Source organism: Larus michahellis, chromosome 3, assembly GCF_964199755.1.
Source record: "Larus michahellis chromosome 3, bLarMic1.1, whole genome shotgun sequence".
Lineage (NCBI taxonomy): Eukaryota > Metazoa > Chordata > Aves > Charadriiformes > Laridae > Larus > Larus michahellis.
In genome coordinates, this window is record NC_133898.1 from 22,556,425 (window position 1) to 22,575,001 (window position 18,577).

General features: G+C 43.8%; 1 protein-coding gene across 9 annotated transcripts in view; it reads right to left on the reverse strand.

Moving 5' to 3' along the window:
- MARK1 (microtubule affinity regulating kinase 1) overlaps nucleotides 1-9,916 on the reverse strand; it is a 61,522-nt gene extending 51,606 nt beyond the window's left edge. For 8 of the 9 annotated variants that reach the window (XM_074579082.1, XM_074579078.1, XM_074579081.1 and 5 more), the window contains exon 1: nucleotides 9,489-9,916. In XM_074579082.1, coding sequence (XP_074435183.1) covers nucleotides 9,489-9,539 — 51 coding nt within the window. In that variant the 5' untranslated portion in view covers nucleotides 9,540-9,916. The remainder of the gene's footprint in view (nucleotides 1-9,488) is intronic. The other variant, XR_012586026.1, reaches the window with a different exon arrangement.
- Nucleotides 9,917-18,577: the final 8,661 nt, after the last annotated feature.

Consider the following 18,577-nt stretch of genomic DNA (forward strand, 5'->3'; position numbering starts at 1 on the left):
TTACTTGAAGGATAAACAGGAGCTACAGTTACGTAGCTTTAGCAAAGCTCTGTATTGGTTTTGCTTGTGTCATTAAATGAGCAAAACTGGAAAAGGTCCCAGAAACAGTGAGAAGCATAAGGAAGTTGGCAACCAGTAGGCAAGCTCAAGCACAAAAGCACATTAGTAAGCAAAATGTGGGGGAAAACAAGGTGGGGGGGCAAGAATGTGGTAAGATAGGAATTAATAGGTATTAAGTGACCAGCAACTTATTGATGGGTAAATGGAATCTCAGGAAGACAGATATTGGGAAGTACATAAGGATAAAGCTGCTGTGATGCCAGGTTATAAACTATCACCCAGTCTAAAATGAAATTGGTCAAATACGTGAGGGACAAAATAAGAAGTGGCCTACGTGACAACCTTTAAGATTACAAATAAATAGCCTTTTCCCCTCTAAAAAAGCAGGCTGCTTGGAGACAAGTAAAAAAAGGTGTTTTATTTTATTTTTCTTCTATTTTCTTCATAAGTATTGGGTTAAGATGCAAAAGATAAGAACCAGCAGTGGGAAAAGAGGAAGCCAGGAGGAAAGCTTCCAAGGGAGCCGAAAATAGCGCTCTATCCCAGTGACTAAGGCTGTGCCTTCACTTACAAGAAGGTGCGTGTTTTACTGCATCATGAGTAAAGCATGGGTCCTTCTAGAGAAGCACAGTGGAGCAGAGGCACTACAGGTTTTACCGTGAGCTTAGCCTCGGGCAGGAGCCTTTACACCAAGCCCTGCTAGAGCCTAATCTATCCAAATCTAATCTATTTTCTCCAGTCACATTTGTCTAATGAAAGATACTGCTTCTCTCTAACAACCTTGCCTAATTTTGTCTCTGCCTGAGATTTTAAAAGTTATCATGCAGTATTATTACTTTATAACACAAAAACAATTAGACTTTGTCACCAGTAATATTATCATTATCTGCTCTTGCAAAAGACTGCCATAGGCTATCCAGTAACTCTGTATGTTCAGCTATGTGAACATCGATGTACTACACAGGTGCTTTCCTCAGAGGTGAAATAAAGTTTTGTCTTTTTATTCAGGCTCTCCATATCACAACTACGTATGTTTAAAATACAGTTCTGCAATACAACTGGACAGAGCTCCTAATGTTGACTTATTAAAATATATCGTAAGTCTGGATATAATTCTCTGCTCCTATTAACGTTTTTCTATTTAGTGAATTCTACAGGCCACATGTTTAAACGTAAAACAGGATTATTATTCTACGGGCTGCTAACACACCACTAGGGTGACGGTGAGCAAGGCAAACACTGACCTGAGGTCACAAACGTATTTCATTCTCTCCTCAGTGTAACTCAACTATGTTTATCAATCCTTGCCCGAGAAATCATTAGGACTAGGAACAGACATATCAGGGTATTATACTTACTGGGTATTCAAAATGACTGAACAATTTAAAGAATGTTTTACTGCTTTTTGGTTTTTTGCAATTGCTTCTTTAGATTTGGTATACAGCTTAGAAATTAAAACAGTGGAACTGGATTAAGCTTACAGTAACCAAGATTCCTCTTTCTCATATATTGCCACTCTTTTGAAGAATGCAAGTGTGAAGAAAAAAATAATCCTTTTCTTTCAAAACGTGTTGTATTACTGTATTATGAATACAGGTTTCTATAACACATCTTACATTTTTATAAAACATTGTAAACTTGAACTAGCTTGCACACAAAGGGCCAGGAGTCATTGGTACCGAGCACTTAAATCTCCAACAGCTCCGCAGGAGCCTTCACAAAAGGCACCTTGATCATAAGCTCACCAAACAACTGGAGTGCAGACCACTTCCCATTGTGACACCCACAGCCTACACCTAAGGTGTCTCACAAGCAGAGCAACAGCAAGATAAAACAAGGAAAATTACTTTTTCCTGAATCCACATACAACAAACAACAGAATACGAGAACTTGAACATAGGCAGACAACACATTCATTCCAGCAGAAAAGAGCCTGCTTTCCACGATGATTTAAGTGATGTAAAGTGACTGTCAATAAGCTGTCCTGATAAGACTGAGAATTTTAGAATAACATAATGATCTTCCATTCTACAGAAATGCCCAGAAAACCTGCGCTTTTGGGTTTTACATAAATACACTCTATTGATCAATCATTACAGCCTAAGCCATGGCACTGCTTCATGAGCACGTCCGGTTCATTGCTGTAAAGGTTAATTGTAGCCCAGCTGAATTTAACTGTGCAGCCATCTTACTACAACTGTGAACATATGTCTTTCAGCATAAGTTGGTGTTTTCTTTGAAAGCATACCTAAAGAAACTCCTGACAAAACACTCATCTGAAAAAAAAAAAAAAAACAAACAAAAAAAACCAACCAAAAGCAAAAAGCAAACAACCAAACTTTTTTTCCAACTGCCATCTCCATTCAAAAAGAAGCAGGATTACGATAAGCACAGAGAATACTTTCCAGTACTTCTGCCCTAAACTATTTTACCATTATAGCTATAGCATGCTTGGTCGCTACTCTAGAAAAAAATGAGATGAAACACGCACAGGGAAACTAGCGTTAAGAACAAGGACAATCTTATCCTCTTGGAATTTTTAACCTTAGGTTCGCTAGGATGCTCAGCAAAACTGCATCATAACATACAGCTATGAAGTCTTAAAACTGACATTGAGATCTCAGCAATCCTTTGATTTTACTATTTTACAAAGTTATTCACAGAAAAGCAAAAAAAAAAAAAAGGAGAAATTTTCTTTCTTAGATGAAATACAACTGGCCTAATTTAAAGCTCAGTTTAGCACTGAGCAGACAGAACACAAAAAAATGTTAATTCAGAATGTGAGAAAAGTAGAAAAATGTTAACAATTAAGCAGGCTTGGTAGTTGATGTGGAGACAGAGCTTATTATTAAAATTCAGATTCAGTTGCATTATATTCATTATATACTCATTATATTCATTACACTGAACAATGTGAATGTTTCGATGGAACTTTCCTGCTTTCATAATTGTTTTCAGAAACATTCAACTGTGGAGAACATTTCTTCTTAATTTACCACTACCTAGAGGTGAGTAAACATTTGAGAATGAAGACACAGAAAAAATTGTAAAGTAATAAAAAAGAATAAAAATATTTTTGGTGATTCTGAAATTCCAGAAAGATTAAAAAAAAAAAAAAGAGCAAACCACAAAAAGCAAGCATTGTGTTTCCAACAACAACAAAAAAATATTAATAGATTGTGTCATGACCACAAAACAAATAAGCTAAGTTTGAAACATGTCACTGTCTGCAGCAACTTACAAGTAGTATATTTAACCTGGAGGGCAGCAGAGAGCCTAATCGTATGTTATTTTAAAAAAAGGGGGGGAAAAAAAAAAAGGTTGAAGCTACTAAAAGATAATATCTAAACAGAAGCAATAAAACGCTTTCTCTCCGATATCACAACAGTTGAAAAGTTTGCTCAAACTCTCAAGTTGTTAGTAGGCCAATTTGTAAGAAATCTGTCTTAGGGCATTAACTGCACCACAGATTTCTAGCTCTGCATTAACAATAAAATCGTCTCTCCTTTTTACAGGATAGTTTCTCAATGAGCCTGCTCTACTGGAAAACGGTGTTTAAAGTTCTCTGTCAAACATCAGTAAGATATTAAGGCTAGTCTATACTGAATTCTAAGAACAAGAAGAAAACCTCTGCAAATGAAAATACAAATCGCTGAGAAAGTAATTTAATTTTTCTTTTAAGTGCAGATACAGTGATTTACGTAAAATTACAACTTTTTCTGTGTTTAAACTATTGATATCAATTAGAAGTTGGCAGGAGCTGCCTCTGCTGAACAGCAGCAATTGTGATGGTAGAAACTTACCATATTTATAGTAGAAACATTAATTTCTAAATATAATTGGATGTCATGAGGAAGAAAAAATCCTGCCTTTACTGATGATTAAAACATTAATTGCAGAGTTATAAAATTTAAAAAAAAATTAATATAAACAGTAAATCCGTGTGATCAGAAAAATATGATGGTAGAGACCCCACTGATAAGAAGGCTCCATGAAACATAATCTCCTTGTTCTAATTGAGTGTTTAACTCCACTGACCGTGTAAGTACAGTTTTCAGAACACCAACCACAAACAATCTAACTTTATGTTTACCTATGAACCTCAAAAACCCCATGAAGTATGAAATAAAACAAGTAGTACAATCAAACTGCCTTAACTCTTTCTGAACTTTAACACTATATACTCTTTTACGATGCCTAGAAAGAACACTGAAGAGTGAAGCTACCTTTTCATTTGTTTGTTCCAAAATATTTCTCTTTACAGAAGGAAAATCAAACTAAACATCTGTATCATCTGTCCCATGGCTCCCTATGATTCTCACGGAGGGTTAATTTCAAAATGGATAACATACATCATAACAAAATGAACCTTGCTCCCTCCATGCATAATGCTCTAGCTAAACGTAGTGTTTTTCCCCACAACATAGGAGCTTGCTCAAGACCCGAACCAAAACAAACAAACAAACAAAAGTCTGCATAGAGAAAACACAAACCCTCAAAATAAGATCAGGAGAACATGCCCTGTTCTTACCAGCCAAAGAAACATACGACCTAATGGTATATTTATGATCAAGAGAAATAATCTTGCAAGGAAAAAACACAGGCATTCTCCACTTTGCTAAAGCCCATCTCCTGTGGATAAGAAAGATACAGCTGTACTCTTGAACCCATAAGGGTTGGAAACTAGGCCATTCCTCTGCTTAAGGCACTGAACGAAAGAATTCTTGTCAGATACTTTCTCCCACGCCCCCTCCATCCAAATCAAAACCATGTGTTCTTATTGTGCAAAAGCAAATCCAGAAGGAAAAAAAAAAACAACAAAAACCAGAAAGAAATGAAAAACGGTATAATTACTACTACCCCAACCTGACCACTCCATTCCATCCTCTTATCTCTTGCCCTGATCAATTTTTTTTCTCTTTAAAACGAAGCTCTCTAGTAGCCTCCACTATTGGAAAGTCATCCTTAACCACACCTACTTTAGCTGGCATCACCCTTCCCTCACTAGACTGCAAATGGGTGGGTGTGTGTGTGTCAAAATTATAATTATTTGTATGATAATGAAGCAAATCACATGATCATACATCACTGGATTATCCTTCCTTTAAAACTCCCTCCACCATGACATCTCTTAATCATTCTGCTACGGCACTGGCTAGGTAAGACAAACCACAATTCCCACATTCTTCCTCAACTCTGGCCAGTGTTATCATCCAGCACTCCTGCCTTGTTTGTTCCTTCTTCCGCTGTAAACATGCAAGATCTCTGCAGCAGAATACACCAACTTTTATGTGTCTGAAGAGTACAAAGCAAAATAATACCTTAAAACTTAGCTAGATGGGTGGCACCACAACACAAGTAAATAGCAATACATTCACAAATAACAGTAATACCTTCAAAAGATTAAATTATGCTTACTATACAAAAAAATAATGTATTCTTATGCCAGACCAAGAGGTCCTTATGTCAGAAAAAACAAACTACAGCATTCTCATTTTTATTAATTTTACCAATGCAAGTGCTGAATCTCTACGAGTCTTCTTATACAGAGCTTCCCAAAAATATGTAAGAGAACATATTAGTGTTGTATTCAGGAAAACCATTCCCCAATTTAATTGCATGATACAATACAATATGAAGGGGAAAACATAAAAGCCTCCCTTTCCTCAATTAATACCAACTCAGTGAAAACAAAAGAGCTACTCTAGCTCAGAGCTTTCGATTCCTGTCCCTCTCCTCCTCCAGCCTCAGCAGAGATGGGAAAAATCAGTTCACCCAAACTAACCCCAACTGCAAGCGTTTGAATACACTGAAACATTACCTACTGCAGCCCACGTAAAATGCATCAAGAGGAAGCTGTAAATAGTTACACGTACAAAATCAAAACACAGGCAGATTATTATTTTGAATACTACTCTTAGCCATCACTTGAAAGAAATAAATCTGATAATAGGCATGAAAATAATCTTTACTGTACTGCCTCCACCCATTAATTTCCCCAAGTTTCCCAATAAGCCATTCAATAGGAATAACTGTTTGACAATCATATTCTATTTTGTTTCCTTAAACATAGCTTTCATGAAAGAGAAATAACATTTCCAGTGAAAAATATTTATGGACACATGCTAGAAAAGTTAAACATAGCACTGGGAGACAAAGAATAGCAAAAAAGGAAAAGAAGAAAAAAAAAAAAAAGGGTGTGAATTTCTATAAAGCAGACCTATCAGTTATACACACACTGTTTCACAACCACCATTTCCCTCCACCTGTTGTTTGTCCGTTGTCGGCAGTCCCTGTACCTTTCACTCCAGCTTCCTGATAAGACCTTATCAAGTAATCTGCTGCATGGTCTTATCCCTTCTAGACTATTTTCAAAGGGCACTGTGAGATAAAAGACACAAAGAATTACGGAAATATGCACATTTTTCACCCATCCCACCAGGAACACCTATAATTCCTCAAGGAATGTATATTCTTGTGGTAGGTGCTATATCCGATTATTATAATCATTTTGTTTTTTCCAAATGACAGAACACGTGCACGCATACTTACTGAGATGAGCACACATTGAAATTTTATTAATATTTCCTGTTTTAAAGAGCACTGAAAACAGCTACCCAGAGACGGGGGGGGTGGGGGGGGTGGTAGGGTAGCTCCCCATGATTTCATGCAACGACCTCACACCACGTGCAAAGCACAGCTGGACACATACGTAGGTTTGTACTCAGCACCATCAATCAGCTCTCTCCGGCATACAGAGCTACAGTCTGTCCCTTGGGAGTCACACAATGGAGCAACATCGCCGAGATGGCCATGCGGATGAGATGGAAGAAAAGAGTGCTCTCCTGAAGACCACCATTAGCTGCAGAGCTTGGGAGAGCTTCGCTAATATAGGTACTCGGGAACTGGAAATACGCACTACAAAGATGGATTTATTTACCAAGCCAAAACCACTTATACTTACGTTGCTCTCTAACTCCTCACTCTTTCCAACAACTTCTCATCACCTCAGTTACCCAGAGCTTACTAGCTAAACTTTGCGCATCGAGACCCATCAACATAAACACATCCCCAGTCCATTAGTGTTTATTAGCAGGAGGATGCACATTAAAAGTAAATTAAGAGTCTCACCTCACCCTGACAGAGTCCATTTTAAATCAAGGAATGCTGCTCTTCGGGAAGTCAGCAACCGACCACCTCCTCCTTCATCCCACATTTGCCACTTTAGCAGAAGGTCTTAGGTAGGTGAGACCACAGGTACCAGAGAGGGCTTCCCAAGGCTCCCCAGAGGGCAGAAGCGACAACCTCCTTGAGATCTCTGCTCCAAAACCCAGCAGATGCCATACTAATGACAGCACTAGAATTACTTTGTACAGATTTGGGAACTTACTGCTGCACAGCTCTTTACTCTTTATCTGACTGGAGGAGTATACTCATTAGTATTAAGTTACAGACTTGTACCAAGCTTTTCAGGAGCAAGTGTATGATTTTGAGTATTTCAATATCCTGTACAAACCTTTTTTTTTTTTTAGATACTCAATGTACTCTCTGAAATAATAATAATAATTATAAATAATCCTTGCTTATCTCTAGGTGTCAAAATAGAGCATCCAAAATTAACATAGTATTTTCTAAATTAACTACTAACACTTTAATTGAAGTTTTCATTCTATAGCATTTGATGACGTTTAAGAATATTTCCATTTGCCCCACGTAAATGTACTCTCTAAGTCTTAAGCACTATATTACTGGGTATATGCGTAAATATTTCTTATCCCTTCCTGTCATCTCTCATCTACATTCCTATACACATTTGAAATGGAGATTCATGAGTAACCTGTATCACTCAAACCTGGACTTCATCATTTAATTAAATCTAACTAAACTTTCATTTCCATCTCAAGGATTTGCTTTCGTTCTGACAGTAATACAGAATCATCAGTCCACGATGAGTAAGGAGACACCAAATGCATCTACTCACTTTAAGCTTTATCTAGTAACCAGGCTGATATTGTTGTCAGTTAAACTTCCACTGAGCAACTGATACTAAAAGCTCATTATAATAAGATACAAAGCGAGGGTTTTGCTTCTTTAACTATATTATCTCATTTCTGTTACCTTTGTCTTCCAAATCCTCTTCTCATATGCACTTTTCATTTCATATAATTCAGCAATCTATTCAGCAGACACTGCTGCTTTAGCTTGTACGGTAACAACATAAAGAGCTCCTAGCGTTGCCCAGAACCTCTATGGATTGATGCAATACAAACAAGTATCTTCTTCAACCCATTTCAACCCACCAGGCCATCTTCCCTCACTTCCTGCTGATCACTTTCCACGCAACTAGAAGTTGGGTGCGATGACTGCATGTGTTAAATTTCCTGACTCCTTTTTCCCCTCCTACGCCTTCTGCCACCTTTCCAAAGGCAACTAATGATATCTAACACACATACCAAACATACCTCTTTTAACATTGGTCCCCTCACCTAAGATGAAAATTTCACACCTCCCAAACTACCGCCTATTTAAATAATCACCACCAATGGACAGGACCAGCCACGGTCCAGGATTTTAAGATTTCTCAGGTCCACCATCTGTGGTAACCAAGACTGGCTATTTTCTGCAGGAAGACGACCACAACGGAGAATAACGCTACACTTCTAGTCCATCAAGTCCGGGCGGAGCAGAGGAAGAGCTCAAAGATGTTTAAACAGAGCACAAAGGAAGATACAAACAATCAACTCGGGAGGCACCAAGGACACGATGAGACGACAGCCTCTCCCAGACGCAACACAAAGCAAAACAGAGGGAGGAATACGAGCAGCAGCAACGCCGGGGACCACCTTTGAGGTGCAAACCAAACAAAGAGCAAGTACGGCTGGATCCCAAAAGGCGAGACAGGGCCGAGCGCCCGGCAGTTCGAAAGCCCACGAGTGGGTGCCCCGACCCAGGGATGGGGGGTGCCCACTGTGGGAGACGCCTGAAGGCGGGGCAGCCCGGCCTGCAGACCGCCGGGGGCCGGAGGCCTCTCCCCGGCGGGGAACCGAAGCCAACCGCCCGTCCGCGCCGACAGCCGCCGGCTCCAGCCAAGTACATATAAGGGCAGCCCAGCCCGGCCCGGCCCGGCCCAACAACGCGTGGAAGGGATTGTCCGGCCGCCCTGCGGGCGGCAGCCGCCCGCCGATCCTGCGGGGAGGCCCGGGGCCGACGACGGGCTGGGGCGACGTGGAGCCCATCGCGCCGGACCCGCCCCGGCAGCGCCGCATGGAAGAGCCTGGGGCGGGGGCAGACGGCGGGCCGGGGGACGGCCGCGGCCCGCCCGCCCACCCCTCGGGCACCTGGCCTGGGCGGCAGGACAGGCCGGGCCGCCGCCAGGTGCCGGGGAGAGCCGGCGGCGGGCAGGGGAAGGATCCCGGCGCGGCACTCACGTTCTCCGTGTCCCGCTCGTTGACGGTGGGCAGCGGCGTCCGAGTGGACATCTTGTGGGCCGCGACGGCGCCGCCGCGCCCGGCGCGCTGAGGGGAAGGCCGCCTGCTCTCCTAGGCCGCGGCAGAGGCCGCCGGCTCGGCCCTCCCGCCGCCAGCCGGGCGCACACGGCGGGACGCGGGCCTCCTGCCGCGCTGCCGGCCCCGCTAAGCGCCCGGCGCCATGGCGCAGCCCGCCCGGCCGACCCTCCGCCCGCCTCGCCGCCGCCGGGCTCCGCGCAGCTCGGCCGCCGGCTCCTCCTCCTCCTCCCCGCTCAGGTGAGCGGCCGGCAGCGCAGGGGGGCCGCGGCGCGTCCTCGCAGCATCCGGCGGCAGCACCGACTCCTCCTCCCACTGCCCCGCCGCTCCCTTGCCCGTCTCTCCCCTCCTCCTCCTCCCCGCCCCCGCCCGGCCTCCGCCGCCCCGCGCCGCAGGAAGCGCTGGGCGGTGCGGGCGGGCGCGGCAAACGCGAGCGGGCGGGCGAGCTCCGCCGGCGCCACCGTCCCGCCCCGCCGTGGCAGCCGTCACGGGTGGCGCCGGGCCCGGCCCGGGGTGAAGTGGGCCGGGGCAGGTGTGGTGATTCGTGAGGGGAGGGGGGCGTCGCGCTGGGTCAGGGCCCGCCGGCGCGGCCGGGCGCATCCTTCATCCCGCCGGGATGCAGAGGGAGCCCAAGGAGGAGGGCCAACGGGGCTCGGGGAGTCAGTCGCCCCGGTAGTCCCCAGCCCCCGCGCTGTGCGTGAGGGACGAGGACTGCTGCGGCCTGGCGAGTGGGTTGCCATGACCCACTCGCCCTGTCCATGGGTAAGCCCCGGTGGAAACCCTGCCCGCCTCCCGCGCAGCTCCAAGCCCACAAGGCGTGGACTTTCTGGAGGCTCGGAAAACCCTGTGTCAGCATCTTGTGTAAATCAAGCCATTTATTTGGGCGCCTGAGCCAGCCGGCCTCATTCACCCACTTGAAGCTGAAATCGGATCAAGAAGACTCAGTGCGACCCATCCATCCGCTTGTGTCCGACCGGCACGCGGTCCTCCAACACTTAACCGATGACCTCATGTGCTTAAAATTAGAACCATACACGCATTTTTGTGTTTGAGAAGTTACTAGTGTTTACATGACAGCAGCTATAAAACCAGCCAAACCCTTCACCGAACTCTAAAAATAATCAGTAAAAATAAAATAATAAAAAAAATAACCTCCCCTGCACCAAAACCAAAAGAAAAACAATGTGCCTGAATTTCCATTGCAATATTTCGACAGATTTTTATAGCTGAGGCTGTAGACATCTTCATAAATGCCGTAAACAAAAGCCTGGTTCTGAAAGACCTTCCTTATGAAAAATACTTTGGAAGGCACTTGATGGGTTGCATGTCTATCTCCAGGAAGCCCTGATGTGCTTGTGGAAGATCATGGATTGCTATTTATTACCTATATATTTATAGGTTATATATATATGCACCTATATCTATAGGTAAACACACTAAATAGAGTATATTTAGTTCTGGCTATGTTAATTCTGGTGTGATTCAAGAGGTGCCCCCACCTCTGGTCAGCCGAGTGGAGTTTTCCAGATGTTTGTGAAAACAACTCTTCCTCTGTAGTGACGCAGGCGCGGGCAGAGAACATCCCACGACGTACGAGCAGAGAGACTGGCCTCGCTCTCTGCACATTCAGCATCACGTCGCTCTAAGCGTGCATGATTTGTCTGTCCGCAATGACAGAAGTTCCCAGCTAGTCCTCAGCCCAGCGCTGCCCAAATCCTTGCAAGGGCCTCTGTGAGCTCCTGGCTCTCTCCTCACATAGCTGGCACTGCCGACTGCAAGGGAAATTTCAGGATCCTTCATTTTTCCAGGAACAAAATAATCCAAGATTGGGTTTACTCGGGGTGAACATCCATGGTCTAGCCAGCATGCCAAAACATGTTTGTTGACAAACTGGATATTAACCCAGTTTGGTTGCTTAGCTCATCAAAATGCATTCACTTTTATCCCAAATAAGAACAAGGCTGTGTCTAGGGCTCTGCGTGGGGCCTGACTCTGCAACCCTTACTTGGTCCCACTGATGCAAGCCTCTCATGGTATGGATTTGCGTGCACGCTTGTGGTCGGAGCAGAAAGGACTGTAGACTCAAACGTGTTCTAAATGTGTTTAATGGCACCACTGACTAAGGGAAAGCTTAAAAAGACTTCCTGCCTTAGAATTTGAATCTGTTTCAGTCAGTAGTTCGTAGGAAAATGTTGTTTCATCAGAAATTAAAAGTGTAATAATGTAATAATTCTTATTATCTGAAGATCTGCTTTGCAGTTGTTTTGGACATGGTTGTTACTGTTATCATCTTCTTTCACGTAAATAAGGTCACTGGTTCATTTAATAGCTCGGTTTAATTCTGATTGATTATCACTACAGGCCTCTCATCTCCCCCAGGTGCGAAAATGCAAGGACAACAACTGAGCAGCTGCGTGGAGGAGAAGGTGACCACAGAGATGGTCCCATCGTTCCCCAGCTGCTCTCCAAAGAGACAAAACAGAGGATGGGCAATGGGCTGAGCACAAAAACGGCCTGGAAGACATGTGCTCTAAACTTCCTGAGACCTGCACTAAAATATGCAGAAAGTTATTGCTGCTCCATGTGGCATTAGTCCCGCTTGGTGCCCAGCGTGAGTCACGGACAAGCTGGGCTTGGATGGTGGCAGCAGCACAGCCTCTGCAGCTTCGGAGGGGTGCAAACAGCAGGCAGCCAGGAGAAAGCTGTCATTTTGGGAAGACAGGAGCCAGCTGGAATGTTTTGCTTGGGATTCACGTTTTGAGGGGCAGGAGGAAGCCTTGGCTCCTCACATCAGAATTGAAAAGGACCGACTTGTGTCAACAGAAAGCTCTGGGTAGTGGTTGTGATCTTTTACCCGGGGCTCTGAGACACCTGCCCAGGCCCCTGCCCAAGTACCCGGTTGTTTTGTTCCTGGCTGGTTGTTCAGCCAAGGAGAGAGGATGCAGAGCGCAAGACTTAATCTCTGACACCATTGTGGAGAATGAGTGCATTTCAGAATAACATTTTTTTTGCCAGAAATTACATGTTTATTTATGACTAGACACCTTTGTTTAGCGAGGAAACTAAGGTGTCAGTCGGCTTTGTAGGCACTCGTCCCTCCCAAGGGGAGCTCCAGCAGTGAGTCAGCTGCAGCTTCCCAGCACGCAGGCACATCGGACTCGTTCCTTTGTGCCTCGTGGAAGCCAAGCCCACGTGCCGCCTCCTCCACGAAGCCAGCTGGCTGGTGCTCAGGCCCGCTTTTCTTTTTGCTTGCAGGGATGTGCCGGATGGGAGCAGCAGAGCCAGGCGAGCACAGAAACGGCCAGTCCCTCCAGCCCGGCTTCCCAGCTCCAGCACTCCCTCCAGACCCACCTCGGATGGCCTGTGATTTGTTTAGTGTCTGGTTTGAACTTCAGTTGCTGGAAGGGTGGATGTTCCACCACCTTAACAGCACCTGAATCCCACCCACCGCTGTAGTAGCGATTTCAAACGCTAACTTGAATGAAACCTTTTCCCACAATTTTCACATCTCATTCTCAACAGCAAAAGGGTGAGAGGTGCAGAAATAACACAGGAACAAGTGACCACTGAGATGTGAATAAAATAGAGCAAAATCTTGGTCTTTATCGCCTCTCATCGCACCAGGACATCCACTACAGTGTGGAAAGCAAAGTGTAAGACCTGGCAAAAATGTGAGAGTAATATACCTCCAGCTGTATGTAATAAGACTGCAATAGCATTAAGGAGTCCTGAGGTCATCACAAACAACAGATACAGGGATCCATGGATTACTTACTTTCACAAGGGACACCGGACAAAATTATATGTAGTCTGAATATATCTACACTTTGTAAATGTATCAGTCACAGTCAGGATTCCAATTTTGCCATAAGAATCATTAGGAAGTACAATTTTGGTGAAAAGTTAAATAACATGTAATTTGCCCTAAATACTTTACGCATCCAAACAAATTAACATTTTTTTCCCCATTTTAATAGGAGCACATACCTCTTGAGAATACTCTTATCATGTATGTGCAAAGGTTTAAATACATTTAACAGGCCAGAATTTGTCTCGGGGTCAGTTGTACTGTATTTTGTCCCTAAATGCAGTTAAGTTTGTGTCTTCACGTTTTCTGGGTAACTGAAGATTAGTTTTGATGCCATTATGAGGAACTGCCATAAGAACTTCATATGAAAACAGTAAATAAAAGCAGCATTTGTCCCTGATCAGCCTGGATCTCTGAGAGGAGTAGAATAAAGCCATAGTACAACTTCGTGGTTACAGAGCTTTCTTGCACGTCCCCAAGGCCTCTAAAACAGTATCAGCAGATCTATTTCACAGAAGAAAGACCACTTCTAAAACATGGGGGTTGCCAATGGTCTGAAGAAGATCGTGAGGACGTTTGCTCTGTCCCTGGGCATGCCTCTGATGTCCCCAAAAAACCAGAAGGGCGTTATAAATTGGTCCTACATTGCTAAAGATCTCTCTACTGGCTCTTGGTAATCATCGCTAAAAATAACTGGTTTCAATTGTTTCCTTCAGCTTTGATATCTCATCTTTCTTTTGACGCCCCCAGTCTCTGCAGCCACAGCCAACTTCTTCCCACATCTGAAGAGTTTCAAAAAGGAAACTAGCAAGCCGCGGTAGCACCGAGGTAGAACCACAATGAAACCTGGGGCAATGGCAACTGCGTGAATTTCAGCCCTTGTTTTCGTTTTGCTGCAGTTCTTTTTGTGACTGTTGTGGCTTTCAGTAGTGGTTTCAAACTTGCGTTTTGAAAATCTCATTTTCTTTCTTTCTTTCTTTCCTTTTTGTAGCTTGAGTTTAGATTTAAGTATATTGGCAGAGGAGGTAAGGCTTGCATCATTTTCATGCCTCAGCACTGTCACTATCTTTTCCGATATTCATTTTTTTGGGAAATATTAACATTCTTAGAAAACACTATGTATCAGAGAGTATCAGTGTTGGAAATGTCTGTAACATAATGCAATATCTTCGTATCCCTTTTACCTGAAAATACGTATTTGTTATGAAAGCACGTTAAAGGGTAAAATAACTATTTAAAACAGGTACTTACACGTTTCCTATCACAGCTGTTTCTGAACTATCACATAGGACACAACGCACCACTGCATTAGGCCTGTGAAGCTTCCCGAGCTGTTGCTCAGCTGTAGATCTGGGGAACGGAGGGCCTAAATGGTCTGCCCAGGAACAGGGAGGAAGCCAGGGACAAAGGCGACAGCAGACTCTCTATAAGTAGTCCTTTGGGAACTTCTGGGTACAGATTTAAAACCAGCTTTAGATAACCCCCGGAGATGGGGCAGGATGGCAGAAAGCCTGCAACAAGATGCCGGGTGATCTGCCATTGATCTTCAGAGGGCCATCAGAGACCAGAAGTGGGGGAAGAGTTGGGAAATGCAATTAACCTAAGTGGTCGCAGATGTTCTCACTCTACATCTGCCCTCTGCAGACTTCAGTGGTGTGGTTTCTGTGGAAACAGAAACTCTCTGCTAAATGGAGCTGCTGTCCCTGGCAGGATATGATTTTTCCCAAAGACACGTCCTACAGTAGCGCAACAAGAGCTTGTTGATGCAGAAAGATGCAAAGCTATCCTGCAGCAGCAGTGCGAATTCCGATCCAAACTAGAACAGCTTTTGATCCAGGGATGATTTCAAGTTTTGATATGAGCTAATCCAATAAATGATTCTGTAGCAGCGAAGTCTCTAACTGTTGCAAAGACCCTACGTAGCCCTCAGTGAGTGCGGGGTCAGTTCCAGTAGTCTTTCCTCGCCCCCATTTTAAGGTGACCAAGGAAAGAAAGATTTGAGCTAAACTACTGACTGCAGGATTTAAGCATGTGTGTGTGTGTGTCTGTGTGAGAGAATATTTTTTTACTTATTCAGGACAACTTTTATTTCATATTTTTATAATATCTTTTTTTCAGTTAAGATACCTTGTTGAGTGGGCTGGGTTTCATTTTTTTACTGAGTCATTCTACCACTTTAGAGGCTTAGAATGGCTTCGGATGTTGGGAACTTTTTTTCTTCCCCATCTCCGCCCCCCCACCAAAAAAAAAAAAAAGGGCAGAAAAAAGCAGTCTCCCTGTTTTGTTTTCTGCTGACTGCACTGAACTGGCAGAATAGCCTTAAAGATAATTGACAAAATGACAGGATAGAATAAAATGTTGGAAGGGAAGAACTGACACAGGCATTCCTGGACTTTTTAGCAGTTAAACCACAACGGCCTGTTCAAATGAACGTGTTACTCCCACAAGAGAAAGTAAATTTTATCCCTCCCAGAATGTGTACGCGGAACAAAATGGCAAACAACCGCTTGCTGCTGCGAGTCATACGGGCAGCGTCTCGCAGCGAACCAAAGACTAAGCTGAAATCCATCCTGCCTTCTCCAAGGTTATCAGGAGCAAAGAAAGGCCATCTGGACCTCCTGTAACAGCCCCTGAGCTGGAGCTGGTAATAACCTTGGCTGCAATAGCTTCAGCAGTGGATTTAAAAGAGGCCGGGCTCTGCTTTAAAGAGTCCTAAGAGGGTGTAAAATGTCCAGGTGAGAATGACAGGCAGCAGGGTTCGCTTGACTAAAATGACTGCGCAGAAACAACGCCCCGAAGTCAGGTGCAGGCAGAGGAAAGAGGACCTTACTCTGGGTTACCTGGTCGCCCCCGAGATGCGATAACTGACTGTACGGGGCTGTAGCCTACCACCAGCACCATCTTGCAAAACCGCATCATCTTGCTTTCCCAGCCTGTGGAGGGAGGGTGCCTGTAAACAGAGGGGAGAACACGGCAAACAAGAAAAGATGCACGCTGTCGGATTTTACTTTTTCAGCTAGCCAGAGAAGTAAGAAACAATGTCAACCCGATTTCCAGAATGAGCTAAAAATAAACCAAAGTGTTTATTTTTAGATGTACCAAGCTATCCAATAACAGCTCAGCTTTACGGCATGTAGGAATAGGATCCAGATTCTGATTTTGGTTATGTTGCTGGAAGTTTTCCATTGGCTTCAAAGACAATTAATAGTTTCACCAAAGTAATTTGATCAGAATTTGGCAATAGATCTATTGTTCCTTGATGTGATGCACTTACACATAAGTTTTAGGGGAAAAATAATTATTAAAAAAAAAATAGAAGCAACGTACTGTTCTACCTCACAGCTTTTTTGAGGTTTAAACGATTTTAAGTGTTTTGAGAATGAACGGTGCTATGCGTATGCTAAGCATTATTATGCGTTATATAAATGCATAATATCAGGCATGCTATTTTCATCTTTGCCCACAGCACGATGATGACGTACCTGCAGTGGGATGAAGTGCAACACTATATTTAATAAAGGTTATGGACTATGTTTGTATTTCATGTTGTTAGGTGATCTGCTGCTTCTGATATCTAGGTCACTGTTCAAATCTGTCAGGGGTTAACCATGGCCAGTCATTCCTACCTGGTATGCTTCTGCTGCTACAGGAAAAGTTGTTCCTCTCTGTAACTCATCAACTTAGTTTCAAGCCAGTGAAAACACTCTGTGATGATGCCAGCGCTTACAGTGCTGGAAGAAAATGCCAGTCTTTATTCTGGGATAACCTATTCAAAAGTCAGCGACACCGTGCCGGTGATAGTGATATAAAATGAATTAAGGACATACAGCTAAAATAGTGTAAAGCCCAGCACCTTTTAGTAGCACTAAAAAGCTAACTAAAATATCTGAAAAGAAGTTTAGTAAGCTAATGGTTTACTTAAGATAATAGTTTCTTTTTTTTTACAGCGATCTGATATGGTTGCAATGAAGTACGGGACAGAAGATCTCACTGGAGTACCAAAACATTTTCCAGTATGGTTTGCAAGTCCATCTTTGAGAACGCTGAAGTTTATTTCAGTTGCAAAACTGAAATATGTATATAAATTTTTCAGGTTAGGTTTGTGTCTCAAGCCTAACTTTTGGCACTTCTCCTGCACTGCCAATATTTGCCCCGCAGAAGTACATTGAAAATCCACGGAAGCAAACCTTAAGGCCTTCTGGTCAGTTTTTATGGAGGTCTTCCTAGAAACGGAACTCACAGTAGTTCAAATCCTAATGGATAAAAAGCAGCTGAGCAGGCGCCCTTCCCTCTGATTTCCATAGCAGTGGTTGCTGAGTAAGGACTGGATGGATGCCTCTCCTGCTCCTGCGTCAGGGCTGCTGGCATGAGCAAGTGGGAGGAAGATCAAGCTCCAGCGAGGACGGACTTCAGGAGCTGGTCCGTTCTTCTTTCACACGGATGGGAGTGTCACAGCACGCTTTCCTGCCTGATCAGTCTCAACACGGCCTTGCACAACTCAGCCTGTTTTAAGCTTTTAACCAGGGTGTAGGAGTTCAGAAAAGAAAACCTCCCTTCCCCCAAGAAAAATGTAATTGCAAGGATTTGTTTTGATGTAGCATGTACAGTAAATTTGAATCACTGAAAGGGAACCGCATATTTGTGCGAGTATTTTTTTTCTTTCCCTAATTTTCATTCCTAGTTAGCTATTCATGTTATTTACCTCCTAGAGAAAACATGCTGGAGACTGGCTCCAGCTCCCAGTGAGGCTCACCGTGGAGCTCCCAAGGCCATAATCCCCAGGGCTGTAAGCCAGCTCCTCTCTGTTGACCCCACTGGGGCTATCCCAGTATATACTAGCAGACAATCTGGTCCCCATCATCGTTAATGCAGACAGTCCTCCGGGTGACTTATCTTATGGGCCAAAGCAAACATTAATGCATGGTAATACTATAAAAATAGTGCATGGCAATAGTTTCCACTCTCGTTCTAATTGCGTTACTAATTACAAGTGCTACTTATTCTTTTTAACACTCATTTGTTTTCGTACTCCAAGAGAAATCAGGAGCCTAGTGTATTTAAGGCTTCATAGAAACAAAAGCCGTGGTGTTACAACAAGATCTGCGCTAAAAGCCATGCATATACACGACTTCAGTGTCAAGATCAACATCCTTGCAAGCTCTCTAGACTTCTGCTGAAGCCAACCCAGAAGCCTGAAGTTTATTCG